Source organism: Pimephales promelas, chromosome 17 (assembly GCF_988280905.1).
Source record: "Pimephales promelas chromosome 17, fPimPro1.hap1.1, whole genome shotgun sequence".
NCBI classification, from domain to species: Eukaryota; Metazoa; Chordata; class Actinopteri; order Cypriniformes; family Leuciscidae; genus Pimephales; species Pimephales promelas.
The window spans coordinates 3,245,971-3,264,464 of record NC_142785.1 but is presented as its reverse complement, the minus strand read 5'-3'; the positions used below and the strand labels follow the sequence as shown (position 1 = coordinate 3,264,464).

The following is an 18,494-nucleotide window of genomic DNA, read 5'->3' as shown; positions in this document are numbered from 1 at the left end:
TGATAGAGGGCCATGAGACTTAGACCTGAGTGCAAAAATGGAGGCTCTAGACCCTTCCAGAACTGAGATATTGAGATATTTATAATGGCATAAATGCTACGTGGGGTCTCAATATCTCAGCTCTGGAAGGGTCTAGAGCCTCCATTTTTGCACTCAGGTCTTCTATCAGAATCCAGAGTTTCAAGAAGATTGGAGATACTTATTTTTTCGCACAAAAAAAAAACCCCAAAAAAAAAAACCCACAGGGGTACGTACCACTGTCGTTTTTTTTTTTTTTTTGGGGGGGGGGTCGAAATTTTGAGTTTCTCTGATCTTCTTGAAACTCTGGATTCTGATAGAGGATTCTGATACCCTTAAGTGGGTGAAAAAAAAATCTCTAATCTTGTATTTGGGTCAAAAATGGGCACCCGTAGAAATGAATGGGAAAAACTATAATTTAGAACATTATAAAATAAGCCAAAATAAGACACCGCAGGTGACAGCAAAGTCACTTCATCTTTAGGTTTTAGCTCTAAGAACTTATTGGAATGATATTTTAAAGCATAAAAATAAGCATAATTTACATAGAAAATATGGTCCTTTTTGAAATAAATAAATTCAAAAATACCCCCCCCCCCCAAAAAAAAACAAAACAAAACAAAACAAAAAACACCACCATAAATGGATAGACAAAACTTTATCGAAGACAGTGATAATATTTATAATAAATAAAAATTAGGATCACACCCGAGTCCTCTGTGCCCACATGTGTCCAAAATTACAAAATTACAGGATTAAGGGCTATAAAGTGAATATGGTTTTAGAGCTACGAATGAACATTATTCCACGATTGTTCAAACAGCTTCATCAAAAGCACACATTTTATTTAATAACCAGCAGACATTACAAAAGCGAAAGAACTTCAAAAGTAGAAAACATTTTAAAATATACAATTTGTAAGTGCCATAGCATAAGAGCTTTGATGGACAATATGGCACATTGGGGATTTTTAAAATATTTGAAAGAGTTCTAAAAGTAAATATTTATAAAAACTGTTGAAATTTTCTGAATAGAAAAATTGAGAAAACGAGTTCCCTGATAATTTACTAATTGAATACCCCCCCTCCCCCCATTTAAGGGGACAAGAACGCATACTGATATTTAGTTTTGTAAGACATTTTCATACTATTTTTGTTCCAAATCATGAAAACGTGCCACTCAAGTATGTAAAAGCATCGTGAACACTTGCAGTATGCAGTCGATTTATCCTGCACAGTTGAAAAGCACTCAGGTGGAACTGACGGAAAGACTGCACACAGAACTGTGGGAAAATCACAGAGGTCTTGTCATGCGAGTTCACTTTTTGGGGCTGTAGTGTGCGAGAGGCGAGCCCTGGACGTAAGTGAGAATGGCGTTCTGGAGGAAGCTGGCTCTCTGTGCCTCGTCCTCACGAATGCGCTGGATCTCTCCTTCTCGAATGCGCAGCCGCTCCAGCAGAGAGGAGATCTCGCTCTCTTTGTCCAGAAGGGCCTCTCTGTGGGCGGTGCTGAGAACTGATCCAAAACACAAACACAGTGTCAATGAGCCTGCAACACGCATCAGGTTACACACACACACACACACAGAACAAAAACAAGTCTTGCAGTTAGCCTTCACTATGTGCAGTTAGTTACATAAACAATCCAGGTATTGCAAGGCACTTTTATAAACTATTTGTTGCTGGCTGGGCAACGATTAATCACATCAAAAATAAAAGTGTGTTTGTGTACTGTGTGATCAATTTTTTAATTAATCCTAACTGACATTTATTTTTCTTGCAGGAATAATATCCATATGCCTCCAAACCCTCATAAAACCCTCTATCAGTGTGTGTGTGTGTTAGTGAATCATGTCAGAATATAACAAAAGGGGAAATTAAAATAGACGGATGTTTATTTTCATAAACACGTGAATTTTAGTAACAAAGTGAAGCAATCAAGAAAACAGTATTAGCTTCGCCCTTGTAACAGAGGGCTTTGCATATGAAGAACCAATCAAATTTCAGGGGAATTATGTAATGCATCATGCCACTTTTTGCCATGTTGGACTATTCTATAAAAACGGTTGTATTCTTTTGCCGTTGGGATTTGTCTGAGATTCTCCGGTCGTGATTAAAGCATATTCAAAGGCATTGTCTGGAGTCTGTCTAGTTAATGTAGCGCAGAAAGCTACAGGGGTTGGACAATGAAACTGAAACACCTGGTCTTACAACACAATAATTTGTTAGAATGGTGAGGACCTCATACAGCACCAATTGACAGATAGAAGTCCTTCACAGTGACCAGAGGGATTATGAGCCGTTCCTCTTCCAGAACAGTGTCCAGGTCACTATATGATGCTGGTGGACTCGCTCCTCCAAAACACCTCAACAATATTCAGATCTGGTGACTGTCAGACCATGGGAGATGTTCAACGTCACTTTCATCTTCATCAAACCCTTCTGACACAAGTCTTGCTGTGTGTGTTGGTGCATGATCATGCTGATACACGGTTTGAGCATCAGGTGCTCATGATCCTCCAGAAGGGTTTGGTAGTCCTCGGCAGTGTCGTGTCCATCAAATACAATCAGGATTGTCATGATATTGGAGCTCAAACCATCACTGATCCACCCGTGCTTCACTCTGAAGATTGGCCGCCAGGCATATAGATGTGAAACCTCCAACATTGGCCAGTGTTTCAGTTTCATTGTCCAACCCCTGTAGTTGGTGAAGCTTACTAGACACTTTGATGGTGTTATAGGAAAAGAGACGAGACGTCGTCCGACTCAAAGCCAGTTGTCGACTGCACACGCAGTGCTGGAGTATAAAGATTATTAAGTGCCGATTGGAGGTGTGAAAGAAGGGAAAAATCTACCACAATTGTGTATAATTATTTTGTATTTATAAACACACATATGCATTTATATTATATATAAAATACATAAATTATCTCTAAATGTACATATACACACATGCAAGTATTTCTTAAATATATAAATACTTATGTGTATTACAAAATAATTATACACAGTGCACACACTTTTATTTTGGATGGGATTAATCGTTGCCCAGCACAATAATCTGCGTTTACCCTTCATCTCTCTCTCCAGAGCAGCGATCTTCTCCTTCAGGCCGCTCTGTGTGGTTCTCTCAGCCTGCAGGTGACCGATCTGCTCCTGAAGCTCCACGCGCACTCGCGTCACTTCCGACACTTTCTCCTGCTCTTTACCTGCAAGGTCCTGTGGTTAAGACACAACAAGAGGCCATTTACATTTATTGATTTAAAGGCACACTATGCAGGAATTCCATTTTTGTCAAACAGCGCCCCCTAGAGTCGCTGTGGAGTACTTGTATTAAACGTTACTGTCGTAAATACCACTCACGACCTGATACCCATTTAAAGCTGTTATATTAAAGGGGGCATATCATGCTAAATCCACTTTTTTTAGCAGTTTGCAGTTTAACTGCTCAGGACAAACAAGGGACTCGAGAACAACCATCACAAAAAAAAAAAGAAAGAAAAAAGAAATGTATTTGTTTAAACCCCCCTTGTATGTTCTCTGAAACCACTTAGTTAAGAACTACTGCATTACAGCTACAGCTAGGTTAGTGTGTAGTGTGTGTGTATATATACACATGTATGTGTGTGTGACTACATATACAGCAGTGGATCATCCAGGAAATGACACAGTATTAAGAATCAAGGGTATGTAAACTTTTGAATTTGATCATTTTAATAAATTCAGGAGGGGGGGGGGGGTGTCTGTATGGACTATACATAAACATCTTTTATGTAAAATATCTTATTCAGCGCAATAATAAAAAAACATGCATTTCATATGATCCCTCTTATTTTGTTAAAACATTTAGCAGATTCTTCAAGGTGTATGTAAACATTTGAGCACGAATGTGTGTGTATGTGTATATGTATATGTATGTATATATATATATATATATATATATATATATATATATATACATACATACGTACACACACATAATGTATACACATAAACCTAGCTGTAGCTGTGAACATGCTGAGTGAACATACAAGGGGGTTTTAAACAAATGCATTAAAGCTAACACAACTAAAAACTATCTGGAACTCAACAACTTAATTATTAAAATTGGAATAATGATTCTAAAACTTTCATATCGATTTTAATCTAGAATTAATTAGAATGATTATAAAATTGAATCTATCATTACTCATAATTTCTCAGAATGTTTAATTTTTTGGTAACACTTGGCAACTCCAAATAAGGTTCACAGGTACAATAAGGTTAACATTAGTAAATGCATTAACAAACATGAACTAACGATGAGCAATGCATTAGTTACAGTGTTTGTTAGTCTTTGTTAATGTTAGTTAATTTAAATACAGCTGTTCATTGTGTGTTCATGTTAGTTCACAGTGCATTAACTAATGTTAACTAATACAACCTTTGATTTTTAATAACGTATTAGTAAATGTTGGAATTAATATTAACTAAGATTAATAAATGCTTCATTCTTAGTACATGTTAACTAATGAACCTTATTGTAAAGTGTTACCAATTTTTTCATTACTCAGAATGTGCTCAGTGGGGGAGTCGCACAGTTTGAGAAGCTCAGTGGTCAGTACCTGCTGTAGCTCCTCTATCCTGCGGCGGAGCGAGTCCATCTCGATGTTCTGCTGGCCCACCCTGGCGTGCAGCTCAGAGACCGTTTGCTTCTGCTGGGTGCAGTGGTTCTGCGACTCGTCCCGAGACTGACGAACCGCTCGCAGCTTCTCCTCCAGGCTGATCAGGTGCTGCTGCTGCAGAGCCATCAGAAGAGCTTTTGGTTTTGAGGAACAATCCTGCTGATGTGGTTTAACATTTCAAGAAGTGTTTGCATACCTCCTCCAGTCGCACTTGGGCTCGCACTTTCCCAAGCTCCTCCTCGGCTTGAGCTCTCTCGGTCACTAGAGACGCTTTCGCTCTGCTGAGATCCTACATGCAAAAGACAAACTATGACTCAAGTGCAAATGTGACTTATTAATGCACCATTAAAAACGATGATATATCAAAACCAATAAAAATGTCGACATTTTGATTTTCGACTAAAAAACGGAAAGCACTGTGAAATCGACACACTCAGCATCTCAGTAGGCTGCTGCAGTTTTTAATACTCAGAGTTCCCCGTGAAAACAAGTACGCTGGCCGCATTAAAATAAAACATGCAATTGTGGACACTCAACCTTAGTTTTCAATTGGAATGAATAGTTGAATAAACAAGAAGGTAACAAGACGAGACTGACATGACACCTTCATAACCATGACATGACATGTTTTGAATATGAAGTAGGGTTTACGACAACTGTCATTAAGTGTCTTTCGCTCAATAATGACATTTTGAATGCAAATATGACATTGTTTAAGATGTCTTTGTTATGACATCTTGACATAAACCAATACATCATAACCTGTCAGTGTCTTTGTCATGACAACTTGACATTAATGAAGTTAAACTGTCGAGTGGTTGGCTTTCACATTGGCTGTCATGAGGCATTAGAACTGTGTCATGAATATTTTTCGTGACCTCAACTACAGTGGTACACATTGAATTTGTCATTAAAAAGTTATAATGGCTTCATGACAGCCAATGTCAAAACCAACCAGCTGACAGTTTAATGTAATGTTAACCCATAAAGCTAGGTGCTTTCTTAAGTTTGATCACTAATCTGCTATGTCATGTTTATGACAGGTTGTGTTGTCTTAGTAATGTCAAGTTGTCATGACAAAGACACTGACAGGTTATGATGTATTGGTTTATGTCAAGGTGTCATAAAGGTGTCTCAAACAATGCCATATTTGCATTAAAAAAGCCATAACTGAGTGAATGACACTTAATGACAGTTGTCACAAACATGCATAAAACTTCCTTCATATTCATAACATATGTCATGATTATGAAGGTGTCATGTTAGTCTTATGCACACCCCTACAAGTAAAGTATTTTTATTATTTACTCTCTTTCCAAAACTTAATGCTGTTTAGTTTTTGCAAGGAACACAAAAGTGGACATAAAAAGCATTAAATAAACTATAAAAGTGTTGATTGTGACTGCTGTGTCATATTACCATAACCATATATGAGTTTGGAACGAGACGATTACATAATGACACATTGCTGATGTGCTGCAGTGATTATGTATTTTTGTATGAAAAGCATATTAGCACTAATGGTTTCATCTACCCGAAGACAAATATTTTTTTAATGGGTTTTGGTTAAATGTCTGAAATAAGATCTGTGGTGAACACAAGCTCAAGATATTTACACCTTTTACTCTACAACATAAAATACATCAGTAATACCTCCCTACCAGGGATGCGGGACGCAAACTAGCTTTACGCTATATGCCCCTATGTACACAGCATCGGTTGTCAAGTGTAACAATGCTTAGTGTATAGTCCCTGTTAAATAAACAAATAAAATAAAAAATTAAAATACTGATTTTTGTTTACTTGTCTTCAAAAAGGCTGTTGGCTAAATGGGACTACAGAGGTTGCGGGATCATCTACTCACTAGTCTCTTTCACAGCCTCATTGTGTTATGGCTGTGTCTGAAATCTCCACTCAAACCACTACTCCCTACCCCCTATTTGTAGGGGGTAAGGAGTAGAGCACTATATAGTGAGCTCACCAGCATAATAGAAACACCACTTTCGGACACTACTCGATCGTCTCTCGGCGCCGTTGATTACGTCATTGCTGTCGCCAATCCACCAATCAGCACAATGCATGATGGTATGTAGGGCTTGGGTTATTCAAAATGCATTCTGGGATACATTGAGTGGACTATATAGGGAATAATAATCATCACTATACATTCAGACAGCACTACAAAATGGCAAGCTCCCTGTATAGTCCACTATATAGTGAGTAGTGGGAGATTTGGGACACAGCCAATTTTTTAAAGAAAGACTGAAAGAGTTATGGGAAGCTGAATGGTGATGTTGAAATCTTGACCGTGGTGTAGTTAGTTCGTTTTTTACTTCTGGAGAACGTATTCAGACTTAATTTGTGAAGATTATCCATGTAAGCATGTAAGAATCATAAACTTTAGAGCTTATTTTCTAAAAGCAATAATCTAAAAGCCAATGGACGGATCCTATTGGAGTTTTGTTGAAGGAAACATGGTCATGCCAACTTATGGTTTGGCCTACAAAAATACATCATCACTGTAGCGCTCTATATTTCATTAATCTTGAGGTTAGTTTTGGGAAAAATCTTGTCTACTTCTTCTAATTGGATCCGCTGTCCCTCCAGTTTGAGGATGCGTTCTTGAAGAGCTCTTTCACTTTCTTCCTTGTGCCTTGTCAGGTGATCCACCTGGAGAAAAAAAGGATAATTTATGTTTAAAATACAAGTAAACCTACAGTAAAAATCTCTGGGTTTCACATCTTCACCTCTTTCTGTCGCAAACTGTCCACGTCTTCAAGTGCCTGCTTGGATCTTCTCTTCTCCATGTCCAGCCGTTCTAATGGGACAAAGGAAACATTCCCAATTTAAAACCAATCTGAAACACAATCTATTGTACCCGAGCTGGAAGTCATGTGACACCTTCAGTTTGGGCGAGTCGCAGCTTGAGTTCAGCCGTGGTGTTTGTGAGTTCCTGCTTCAGCTCGAAGATCTGATCCTGTTGCGTTTTACATCTGCGTTCGCTCTCCTCCAGCTGTGCGTTTTTAAGGTTCAGGTTAAATCACACACACTCAACACTCTCCATCATATGCAGTGCTTCGTCTCTGTACCTTGGTCCGAAGCTGGAGGTTCTTCTCTGACACACTGTTCACCTCCTTCAAAAGCTTGGCTTCCCTCAGAGCGCTATCCTACAAGCCAAAAATCATTAGAAATTACCATAAATGAATACATAGTTAAATGTCAGGCGCGAATGATTTCAATTTTAAGTCAATGCAAAGACGCGTTACACGCGTAAAAAATTCCTGCGGCGCGAATGAGGCGTGGAGCGCGGCGCGGAAGACGCGTATACGCCTCATTCGCGCGTCAAATTCGCACGAAGGTCACGAATTGAGCGTCTGGCGCTTTAAGCGCGAATGATTTAGTTAGTGCCATTTGTGCATTCAAGCGTTTGACGCAAATTCTCGTCTGCCGCCTGAGTTGAAAAATCTGAACTTTGGCGTGAATTCGCGCCGCGTTAACCAATCAGGAGCCTAAGCTGCTTGCTCACGTGGTGAAGTGTTTGGATGCTTCAATAAATTATTTTGTAATATGACTAAATGCATGGTGGGATTATGCACAACAAAGCAAATATTTTATCACTTAAAACATTATTTCTATATACGAGACATGTTCATTTTGAATTGAATGTTATTCATTCCATATCTAGATTATATGAAATGATGTAAAGACAATCAAGATATGTGCATAAGTTCATGTCTGGATGTGAGAGAGAAAAAAAAAAAGAAAAAAAAAAAAAAATCGCAGGACAAGCTAATAACTTTTGGAAGCTGGCTCTATTTATCATCAAAACAAACATAAATGACAGCTAGAATAGGTGGATGAGGGCGAGGTGATCCTCGCTCCGGTGCGGGACAACAGGTCATCAAACTGGGCGCGGGACAGGCGGAAGTACCGCTGACAGCGGCCGTCATCCAGCGCAGCTCATGGAGCGAGCAAATGGTGAAACTTGGCAAACGGTTCGCCTCCGAAGGGTCCGGACGACACAAATATACGGCGACGATGATCCCCACGCCGCTGTTCTAGCTCTCCAGAGTAAATACAGAGCGGTGACTCTATCGATGAATAATCGGTCGACATAAAAACAATGGCCGCCAACGGATTTCGCATAAATTTCGCTTCAAACTTTTGTTTTTACGCGTGTCAGTTTCACTCTTGACACGCAAATTAACACAAAGTGGTCAAGCATCAAAGTAGACGCGTCAGGCGCGAATTTGACTCGCGATTCACGTCCGGTGTGAACGTAGCATAAGGACTAAATGAAATAATCAAAAGATGAACCTGCAACATGGTGTAAAAACAGTGCACTGGATGTTTCAGAATACCTCCTGCTCTTTCTTGATCTCTCTGGACTGTCTGTCTCTGAGCTCGGTTTTCTCCATTTGAACTCGAGTCAGCAGCTCACCCAGGTCATGAGTCTTCTGCTCCGACAGAGCAAGAGCAGCCTCCGTCATCTGCAGTCTTGAACAACACCACAAACACACTTTACCTTCGTGAAACATCCCAAAGTACAAAAAATAACAACTTAACTAGAACATGAATGGATGCCTACTTGGCTGTGAGAGAATTCACAGATGATTTCTGCTCGCTCAGTGCTTCTTTTAACTGCTCTAGACGCATCGATGAATTTCTGCAAGATATCCAAAAACCACATGCTGTCATCATTCGATCAATCAGTCACCCAAAAAGCAGGTTTGGTTCAACTTAGTAACACCAACCTGCTGCTTCTTCCCATCTCGTCTTTCTGTCTGTCAATGGTATCCATGAGACTAAGAAACTTCAGGCCACATGGAGAGAAGGGCTGTTAGTTGTCAATCCACCCACAGTTTAAGCGAATAATCCCAGCCACCCTCACCTGTCGGCCCTTCTCCTCCTTTAGGAGCTGGATCTCTTTGGTGAGCACTTGAGTCCTGCTCCGGCTGTCTCGAAGTGTGGACTGCCTGTCTGCGTTGTGATTCATGGACTGTTCTGGGAATAAGAATAAGAAGTGTACACGAATTTAACACAGCCGTGTTAATGTTGCTCTAAAGCCGCTCTCTGTCTGCTCTATTTGTTTTTTGTAAAAATTCTTTGTATTAAAGCTGCAGTAAGAGATAAGAAGAAAGCAGATTGGACACACACTTGTAGCCAATCAGCAGTAGGAGGCGTGTCCACTCATTATGGGGGAGGAGAGAGAGAGAGAGAAAGTGAGGAAGATTTGAAAAAAAAAAGACTGTAGAAAGATAAATGGCTGAGAGACATTATAAAAGAGAAAAGCTCATAAGAATATCATATCACTGGAAAAAAAAGGGTTATGATCAGGCAAGAGCTTCAGGACATGTGTTATTATTAGAAAAGCTTTCCAGTGCTGGAGAGACTTGAATAAGTAGTTCACTTTTAAAAAAAACATTTGCTGATAATTTACTCACTCCCATGTCATCCAAGATGTTCATGTCATTCTTTCTTCAGTCGAAAAGAAATTAAGGTTTTTGATGAAAACATTCCAGGATTTTTCTCCATATAATGGACTTCAGTGGGAACCAAATGGTTCAAGGTCCAAAAGACAGTTTCAGTGCAAACTGTTCAAAGGGCGTTAAACGATTCCAGACGATGAATAAGGGTCTTATCTAGCGAAACAATCACTCATTTCATAAATAAATAAAAAAGTTTAAGTTTCATAAGCACAAATGGTCGCCTTGCTCTGTTCTGTGATGCGCGTTCGTGACTCTCCTCTTCGAAGTCATTCATCAAAACGAAGAAATCTTTTCCTGAGTCAACTCGTTCATTTCGTTCGTTGAATGAACCAAATGACTCGAAAAAAGATTTGTTCATTTTGATGAACGAGTTCAAACAGGAGAGTCACGAACGCTCATCACAGAACAGCGCAAGGCGACCATTTGAGCTTATAAAACTTAAACTTTATTTTTGTTTTTAAATGAGCGATCGTTTCGCTTGATAAGACCCTTATTCATCGTCTGGTGTCGTTTAAAGCCCTTTGAACAGTTTGCACTGAAACTGTCTTTTTGGACCTTGAACATGTTTGGTTCCCATTGAAGTCCATTATATGGAGAAAATCCCGGAATGTTTTCATCAAAAACCTGAATTTCTTTTCGACTGAAGAAAGAATGACATGGACATCTTGGATGACGTGAGGGTGAGTAAAATATCAGCAAAAGTTTTTGTAAAAGTGAACTACTCCTTTAAGCAGGAAGGCATGAAAACAGACGCAGAGATTGTGTTGTTTCTGCTCCATGTGTGACTACATTGGTTTTACTGTGTTTCACAGAATCAAGATCTGCTGTTGTTGTAATGTAAGCTACAGTAACAAGACAGTTTTGAGTGTCATTGTTTGTCTGGAGCTGCTGGTGACTATTTCTTGCTTGTATACTCTTGTGTACTGTATGTAAGTTCATCATTTTTACTATTCAGTACTGCACCTTTACAGCAAGACACTACAGGTAAAACCATTGTTTTTCAGCCATGTGTCAAGTTTTGAGATTTTGGGCTATTTTGCTATTTTAATATCTTCTTTCAGACTAGTAGAAAGAACACATCCAAAGTAAACATTTAAGTGTTGTGTGTCTGTAAATTTCAATTACAACACATTTCGGTAAAAAGCATTTTACAGTTTTATGCCAATCTATATTCTGAATGTTTTTGCAGAGGAGTTTGATCATTTATATAGTACTTTATTCCTAAAATTATTATAAAACAGTATTTTCTGATTTATGCAATCCTCTCTGTAAAAACCTTGAATGTGTAAACAAAATGAAACAAAAATTTTGAACCCAGCTTTATCCAGTGTTCAGATCTCTGTACTGAAAATGTATGCAAAAATATTATTGCCTTAACATTTCAAAAACCTTATAATACAAAACAATTGTCTTAATGTGATTAATCATCCAGGGAGAGTATGGTGAGATCTACCCTATTCACCTGTAGTGTCTTGCCTTAAATGTGTGTAACATCTGCGGTTGAGAATCAGCCTCACCGATGGCTCTGAGCGTGTCACTGGGAATGTTGTTTCCAGCCATCTCCAGTTTGAGCAGTGTGCGGTTCTGCTGCATTGCCTCCAGCAGAGATCGGCCTCCCAGCAGCCCCAAGTTGTTCCATCTGACGTCTGCAAACACATCACACTCGACTTATGATTTTGAACTATACTTTTATAGACACTGCACTCAAAATGAACCATTTCTAGAACAGTGGATCTCAACATTTAGATTTCATTGTTTATTTAAAGGCCCTCCTCATTCACAATTTCTACATAATAAATACATTTTAGAGCTTGGCATAACTAGAAATATACATATTATTTGTTATAAAAAAATAACGAATAATATACGTATATGCCAAATATTAATAAATATCTTGATTTTTAGTTGTTTTAGCTAATTTTCATGGTTATTTGAAATACTTATAAGTTATATTGAGGCCGATTGAGAGCCACTGTTCAACAGTAATAATTGTAGAGATGAGCATCAATAGAAAAATGAACATGCTTTTCAAGACTTTTTAAAATGTAATCATTTCACATTATTGTTTCCAGGTCAGAAATAATTTTTTTTAAAATTATTTTTCATGTCTGCACAAATGACGTCATGGACTTTAGATGTTTAGATCTATGATAATTAAGTTTTACCACAAAGGCTGTAATGAATTAATAACATACATGTGTGATGTTATAAAGATTTCTATTTCAAATAAATGCTGCTATTTTGATCTTTCTATTAATTAAAGAATCCAGAATAAAAATAATAATCAGAGTATCCATAAAAATATGAAGCAGCACGACTGTTTTCAACACTGATAATCATCAGAAATGTTTCTTGAGCATCAGATCATCATATTAGAGTGATTTCTGAAGGATCATGTAACACTGAAGACTGGAGTAATGCTGCTGAAAATTCAGCTTTGATCACAGGAATAAATTACATTTTACTATATATTCAAATAGAAAATATTTATTTTAGATTTTCTTCAATGGGACATTTCAGTTACTAATTTTTTTTAAAAAGTTAGACCTGTTAACATTCATAGAAAGCATATTAAATATATTTAAATGATTAGCCAGATTTATTAATAAAGATGTGGATACAGACAATAACCCATATACTGAGAAATATTGCACCCACCACACAGTTGGTTTAAAAAATGAGCGACTGGCATCTTGCTAAACAATTACACTATTTATCAGCCTCAAAGAAGTGGGACAACAACATCAGAACAACACACAGTGCTGGTTGACAGACAACAATGAGTGTGTATTGTGTTGTTTCACTCACCCAGCTCTTGCAGAGTGCTGTTCCTCTTGAGCGCCACACACAGCGCCGCGGCCCCCTGGTGGTTCATCTGATTGTTGCGCAGGTCGAGCTGGGTGAGAGAGGTGCTGGACGCCAGACCTTCACAAAACATGGAAAATCCTTCCTCCCACATTCCCAGAGCATTCCACTCCAGCACAAGTCTCCAGGCAAAACAGAAACAATCATACGATATTTTACAATATTTACAACAGAACTAAATCCTAAAAGATTTTTCGGAGATTAAATGATGGTGGCAAAACCCTTTTAGACTAATTGCACTTGCAAAAATTACATTTTTAGAAAACAAATACATATGCTCAAAATTAGTACAAAATTCTAAATAATAAGAGTATTAGGGATCAAACTAAAATAATAAACATAGGCACTATGTTAAAATGGTAACGCTTCCTTTTACAGTACAGTACTTACAGTGTACATACCTAGAAGGTACTGGCTAATATAAGGTAAGTACATGGAAAGAAATTAAGGTTTTTGATGAAAACATTCCAGGATTTTTCTCCATAATGGACTTCAATGGGAACCAAACGGTTCATGGTCCAAATGAGAGTTTCAGTGCAGCTTCAAAGGGCTTTAAACGACACCAGACGATGAATAAGGATCTTATCAAGCGAAACGATCGCTCATTTCAAAAATAAATAAAATAGTTTGAGTTTTAGGGGTAGGTTCAGGGTAAGTACCTAGCTATTACCCAGTAATTGTAATTACTAAAATAAGTACTGAGTATGTACATGGGTAACTGGACCGTAAAAGGAAGCGTTACCGTTAAAATAATACATTTTAACTGCTGTGCTATGACATGGTCATTTTTGGTACTGAATCAAAATTGTCCCTATTTGCACAAATTCATTTTTTTTGTGTGCCAGATTCATAGTTGCCTGTAAATAAAAATATTGCCAGTGTATTATTTTAATTAAAAAGTAAAACTCTCCACTTGATGTCATGAAATCCTCTTACTTTAGATTTAAATGTTAGATAATATAGAAATGTGCGTTCAAATTAAGACACATAAACGGTTTAGACACTTTCAGGAAAATCAATCGTTCGAACAAACCAAACCGTTATAAACGAATATTAAAAGTCCCTCACCTGCACAGCGTCTTGTTCCTGACTAATAACTGGCCCAAAACCTCAGCTCCTGTTCCTCTCATGTTGTTGCCCTGAAGAGAAAGTATGTTTTTAGGAAATGCATTATAAACTAAGTATACATTTAAAAGCAGGAGGCAAACCAGTAAAATATGTACATATATTAATGCACAGTTTAAATTCACCTTCAGGTCCAAAACTTTCACTGTGGTGTTGGAGCAAAGCCCATTGAGAAGCAGCTTGGCACCTGTGGATGGCAGGAACAGTGTGAGGGGTTTTGAGTGTTAAAGGAGTAGTTCACTTTTAAAAAATTTTTTGCTGATAATTTGCTCACCCCCATGTCATCCAAGATGTCCATGTCTTTCTTTCTTCAGTCGAAAAGAAATTCAGGTTTTTGATGAAAACATTCAAGGATTTTTCTCCATATAACGGACTTTAATGGGAACCAAACAGTTCATGGTCCAAATGAGAGTTTCAGTGCAGCTTCTAGTGGCTTTAAACGACACCAGACGATGAATAAGGGTCCTATCAAGCGAATCGATCGCTCATTTCAAAAATAAATAAAAAAGTTTTGAGTTTTATAAGCACAAATGCTCGCCTTGCTCTGTTCTGTGATGCGCGTTCGTGACTCTCCTGTTCGAACTCATTCATCAAAATGAACGAATCTTTTTTCGAGTCATGACTCGAAGGGTCCTAGATAAGTCCCTTATTCATCGTCTGGTGTCCTTTAAAGCCACTTGAAGCTGCACTGAAACTGTCTTTTGAACCTTGAACTATTTGGTTCCCATTGAAGTCCATTATATGGAGAAAAATCATCAAAAACCTTAATTTCTTTTCGACTGAAGAAAGAAAGACATGGACATCTTGGATGACATGGGGGTGAGTAAATTATCAGCAAAAGTTTTTTTTTTAAAGTGAACTACTGCTTTAATTTTGCAACTGGAGCTTGAGGGAAATAGTTTTAAAGTTTAGCGTTGATCAATTCGCCGTTTCTTGTTGTATTTTTATTGGCTAGTCAGCAGATGTAGGTCGTAGCAGCAAACACACTGCGAGATGATCATGATAAAGTTCTGACTGTCTGAATATTATCACAGGCTATCTTTGGTCATAAGACCGTGACATAAAATTAAGAGCCGCAACCACAGAAACCGCCACGATTCGTCATCCTCAGTCTGGGACAGCCAAAAATCATACAATGTGTACCGGGAATAAAAGATCCATGCTTCGTTTTTAGATTTTGAGCAAATATCACAAAACGGTCCAAAAACAAGTCCAGGTCATATTTCACCCAAAACCAAAAGAAAAAAACGTATCTTATAAAGCGCATTTATATATAGTTTAATTTATAATAATTTGTATTCATTTATTTTTAGGGCTGTCAAACGATTAATTGCGATTAATTGCATCCGAAATAAAAGTTTTTGTTTACATATTATGAGGGTGCACTGTGTATAATTATTTTATATATATAAATACACACACATGCATTTATATTTAAGAAAAAAATATTATTTATATAAAAATATTTATATATAATATAAATTATATATAAATCTATCTGTAGTATATTCATGAAAATATTTCTTAAATATATACAAGCATGTGTGTGTATTTATATATATAAAATAATTATACACAATGCACCCACATAAATTATGTAAACACAAACTTTTATTTTGGATGCGATTAATTGCGATTATTCGTTTGATAGCCCTATTTATTTTGTATTGTGACTATTTTCATGCCACATTTTACTGATAAATTGTAATTCATGCAGATCTTACTAAACAGTCATTTTTACAATAGCCAAAAAATGTATCTAAATAAAAACATTTTTTTTGCTTTATGCAATACACAATTTCTTATTTTCCGTCTCTTGACATTTTCAGGACTTTTCTGCGAGTTACCTTCCTCGCTGAGCATGCAGTCGCTGAGGATGATCTCAGTGAAGAGCGTGTCGTTCTGCAGTGCTCTTCCCAGCACGCCGCAGGTGTCCACGCTGATGCTTTGCCCGCTCAGGTCCAGTCGACAGACGCCCGTCACCGTCCTCGTGTCGTGCAGCTGAGCCAGCACTGACTCCTGAGTGTCAATTCCTCCCTCCTTACACAGCCTCTGGTATGACCTCCTGAAGTCCTCCATGACCTCCGTCACCTCTCACTGGGCTGTGGAGAAAAGAAAATGTAAAACACACCAGGAGAGAATGTTATTGAAATGGTCCATCAAGTGTCTTCAAAATGAATTACAATTTTGTATTTTAAACTGTTTCTGCCTGGTTCATTAACCAATAACTATATATTACTAACTCTATATTACTGTCCTTTATATGGCATTGAGTTTTTGGTTACACTTTAAATGTATCTACATCAAAAATGTTAGGTACAACGTACCTCTTGTGTTCATGTTGTATTGCAAAACACTTTTGCAGGTAAGGTTAGGGGCAGGTGTGTAGGTATTGGTAGGTTTAAGGGTGGGTTAAGGGGTAAGGGAAGGTCAACATTGTTAATATAGATTTAATTACACAGATATAATCCTTACACAATGTACAAACCTGTATATACACAGTAAGTGCATAGTATCAAATGATTAATTTAAATCTTAGTATATAGCAGTTAAAGACACTTAATGTAAAGTGTGACCGATTTTTTTATTATTATTATTATTATTATTATTAGAATTCATCACAACAAATTCAAGACGGTTAAAAAAAGAGCAGAGTAACAGTCAGAACTAACGACAAAGTACTGGAATATTTACTAATCTCTTCTCCCAAAATCAATGCTTATTAGACAAAAAATATAAATAAATGGTAATGAATATATTATAATTTATTTCCCATTTGTGATAAGAGGGCTAAAGAAATAAATAAACATCTTCAAGCATATATACCGGTGCGTTGTTTGCATTTAACGTTAACGTTACTTGCAATCGAGTCTTGCATGTGCAAAAATCATTTGCGCGCAACATTCGGTTTACAAGAGATGAGGAGTCATAAAATGACAACTAACCTTTCTTTCTGCCGTCAAAATGCATAACTTTATTCAGGGTTGTGGCAGCAGATGTTTGTTCAGCCTATCTTCACTATTGTTTCGTTTGACAGTTTAAAGTATCCAGGAAGAGAAACGACTTCCGGTTTGAAACTGCAGAATTGAGGGAAATGTAGTTTTAGATGAGTCAAATATTGCGGTAAATTTCAAGAGGCTAGGCAACTTAGCAATATTTTCGTGTATCACAAAAGGGAGAAAATATAATCTATATAATAATAACAAGTGTCTATAGCTATTAAACGTTGTTTGACAAAGTGAAACTTTTTTTAGATGTAGTTCTATGTTGACTGTTAGGCTGACTGAAGATGAACCCTCATTCATCATATTTTATTTTACTTTTTTAAATATTTTCAATAATTAGCATGTAGCTTAGTACATGAATAAAGATAACTTTTTTTAACCAATATAGCTTACCGTCCTCACCACTAAGAGTAAATCGAAGCATTTATCTACTGTACAAAACAGATTGTGATACCGAAATGATATAACAAATTATTCATAATTTATCTTACATGTACAGTTGTGAATGATTGTGATAAAGACACCCCAAGCTATTAGTGGCGAAAATTAGTGGTCCTGTGTCAAAATATGGCTAATCGATGTCACCAGTTTTCTGAATTCTGACAGCTTTATGATTTCTTATAATTAGTTTGTGAGCCAAACTGATCTTGGTTTAATAGGCCTACTTTAAAAAAAACACACTAATAAAAATAGTAAACTACTGAAAATAGCACAGATCAAAACAATTTTCTAATTGTACTTAATATTTTCACAAACTGAAAATATACTTTACTGTATATATTAGGCTAATATATTTATATAATTTATAATAATATAATTATAATATAATTTAGTCACGTGGTATGCAAGACGTGTGTTTTTTCAGAAGACCGTTTAAAATTGTGCGCAAAACAATTCCGCACCATGTTTAGGCCGTACATACAAACATACTGACAACATTGAAAGCATAAGTACATGTTCTTCGTGGATAAGTAGAAGAAGAGCCCGCGAACAAGTAGCATCAGTTTAACTACTCGCCAGAGCTCAGCCAATCAAATTTAGGAAATGACTGGTAAGTAACATTAAATTTAGATTATCAAAATTATACGTTAAATTTCTCTGACAAGAAACAAGGTTTTCGTATTGTGTATTTAGTAGCCTACATAAACACAAATTAGTACAAATTGTATAACGTTACCGAGTGTTCAACTAAATTTTAACGGTTGTTTTTAAAAGTACGTTAGATCCTCGTTGGCGGTTAACGTTAACGTACATACACTGACTGGAAGATGTTTCTTTATTCCTTTATGATTTCAGTTTTTTAACGCCTTACGTTAAGATTTTGTGGTAT

The 18,494-nt window shown here is 37.1% G+C and overlaps 1 protein-coding gene across 1 annotated transcript; it reads right to left on the bottom strand.

Annotated features, from left to right (window-relative positions):
* Positions 1-842: 842 nt before the first annotated feature.
* lrrc45 (leucine rich repeat containing 45) lies at positions 843-17,229 on the bottom strand. Its single transcript, XM_039657722.2, has 18 exons — positions 17,105-17,229; positions 16,007-16,261; positions 14,285-14,346; positions 14,103-14,173; positions 12,978-13,156; positions 11,687-11,815; positions 9,572-9,684; positions 9,435-9,493; positions 9,269-9,346; positions 9,042-9,177; positions 7,770-7,847; positions 7,582-7,693; positions 7,428-7,498; positions 7,258-7,350; positions 4,877-4,969; positions 4,621-4,794; positions 3,088-3,235; positions 843-1,532 (listed from the first exon to the last, which is right to left on the bottom strand). Exons 2-18 carry the CDS (start codon positions 16,236-16,238, stop codon positions 1,336-1,338), a joined length of 2,025 nt encoding a protein of 674 aa, XP_039513656.2. The 5' UTR covers positions 16,239-16,261; positions 17,105-17,229; the 3' UTR covers positions 843-1,335.
* Positions 17,230-18,494: the final 1,265 nt, after the last annotated feature.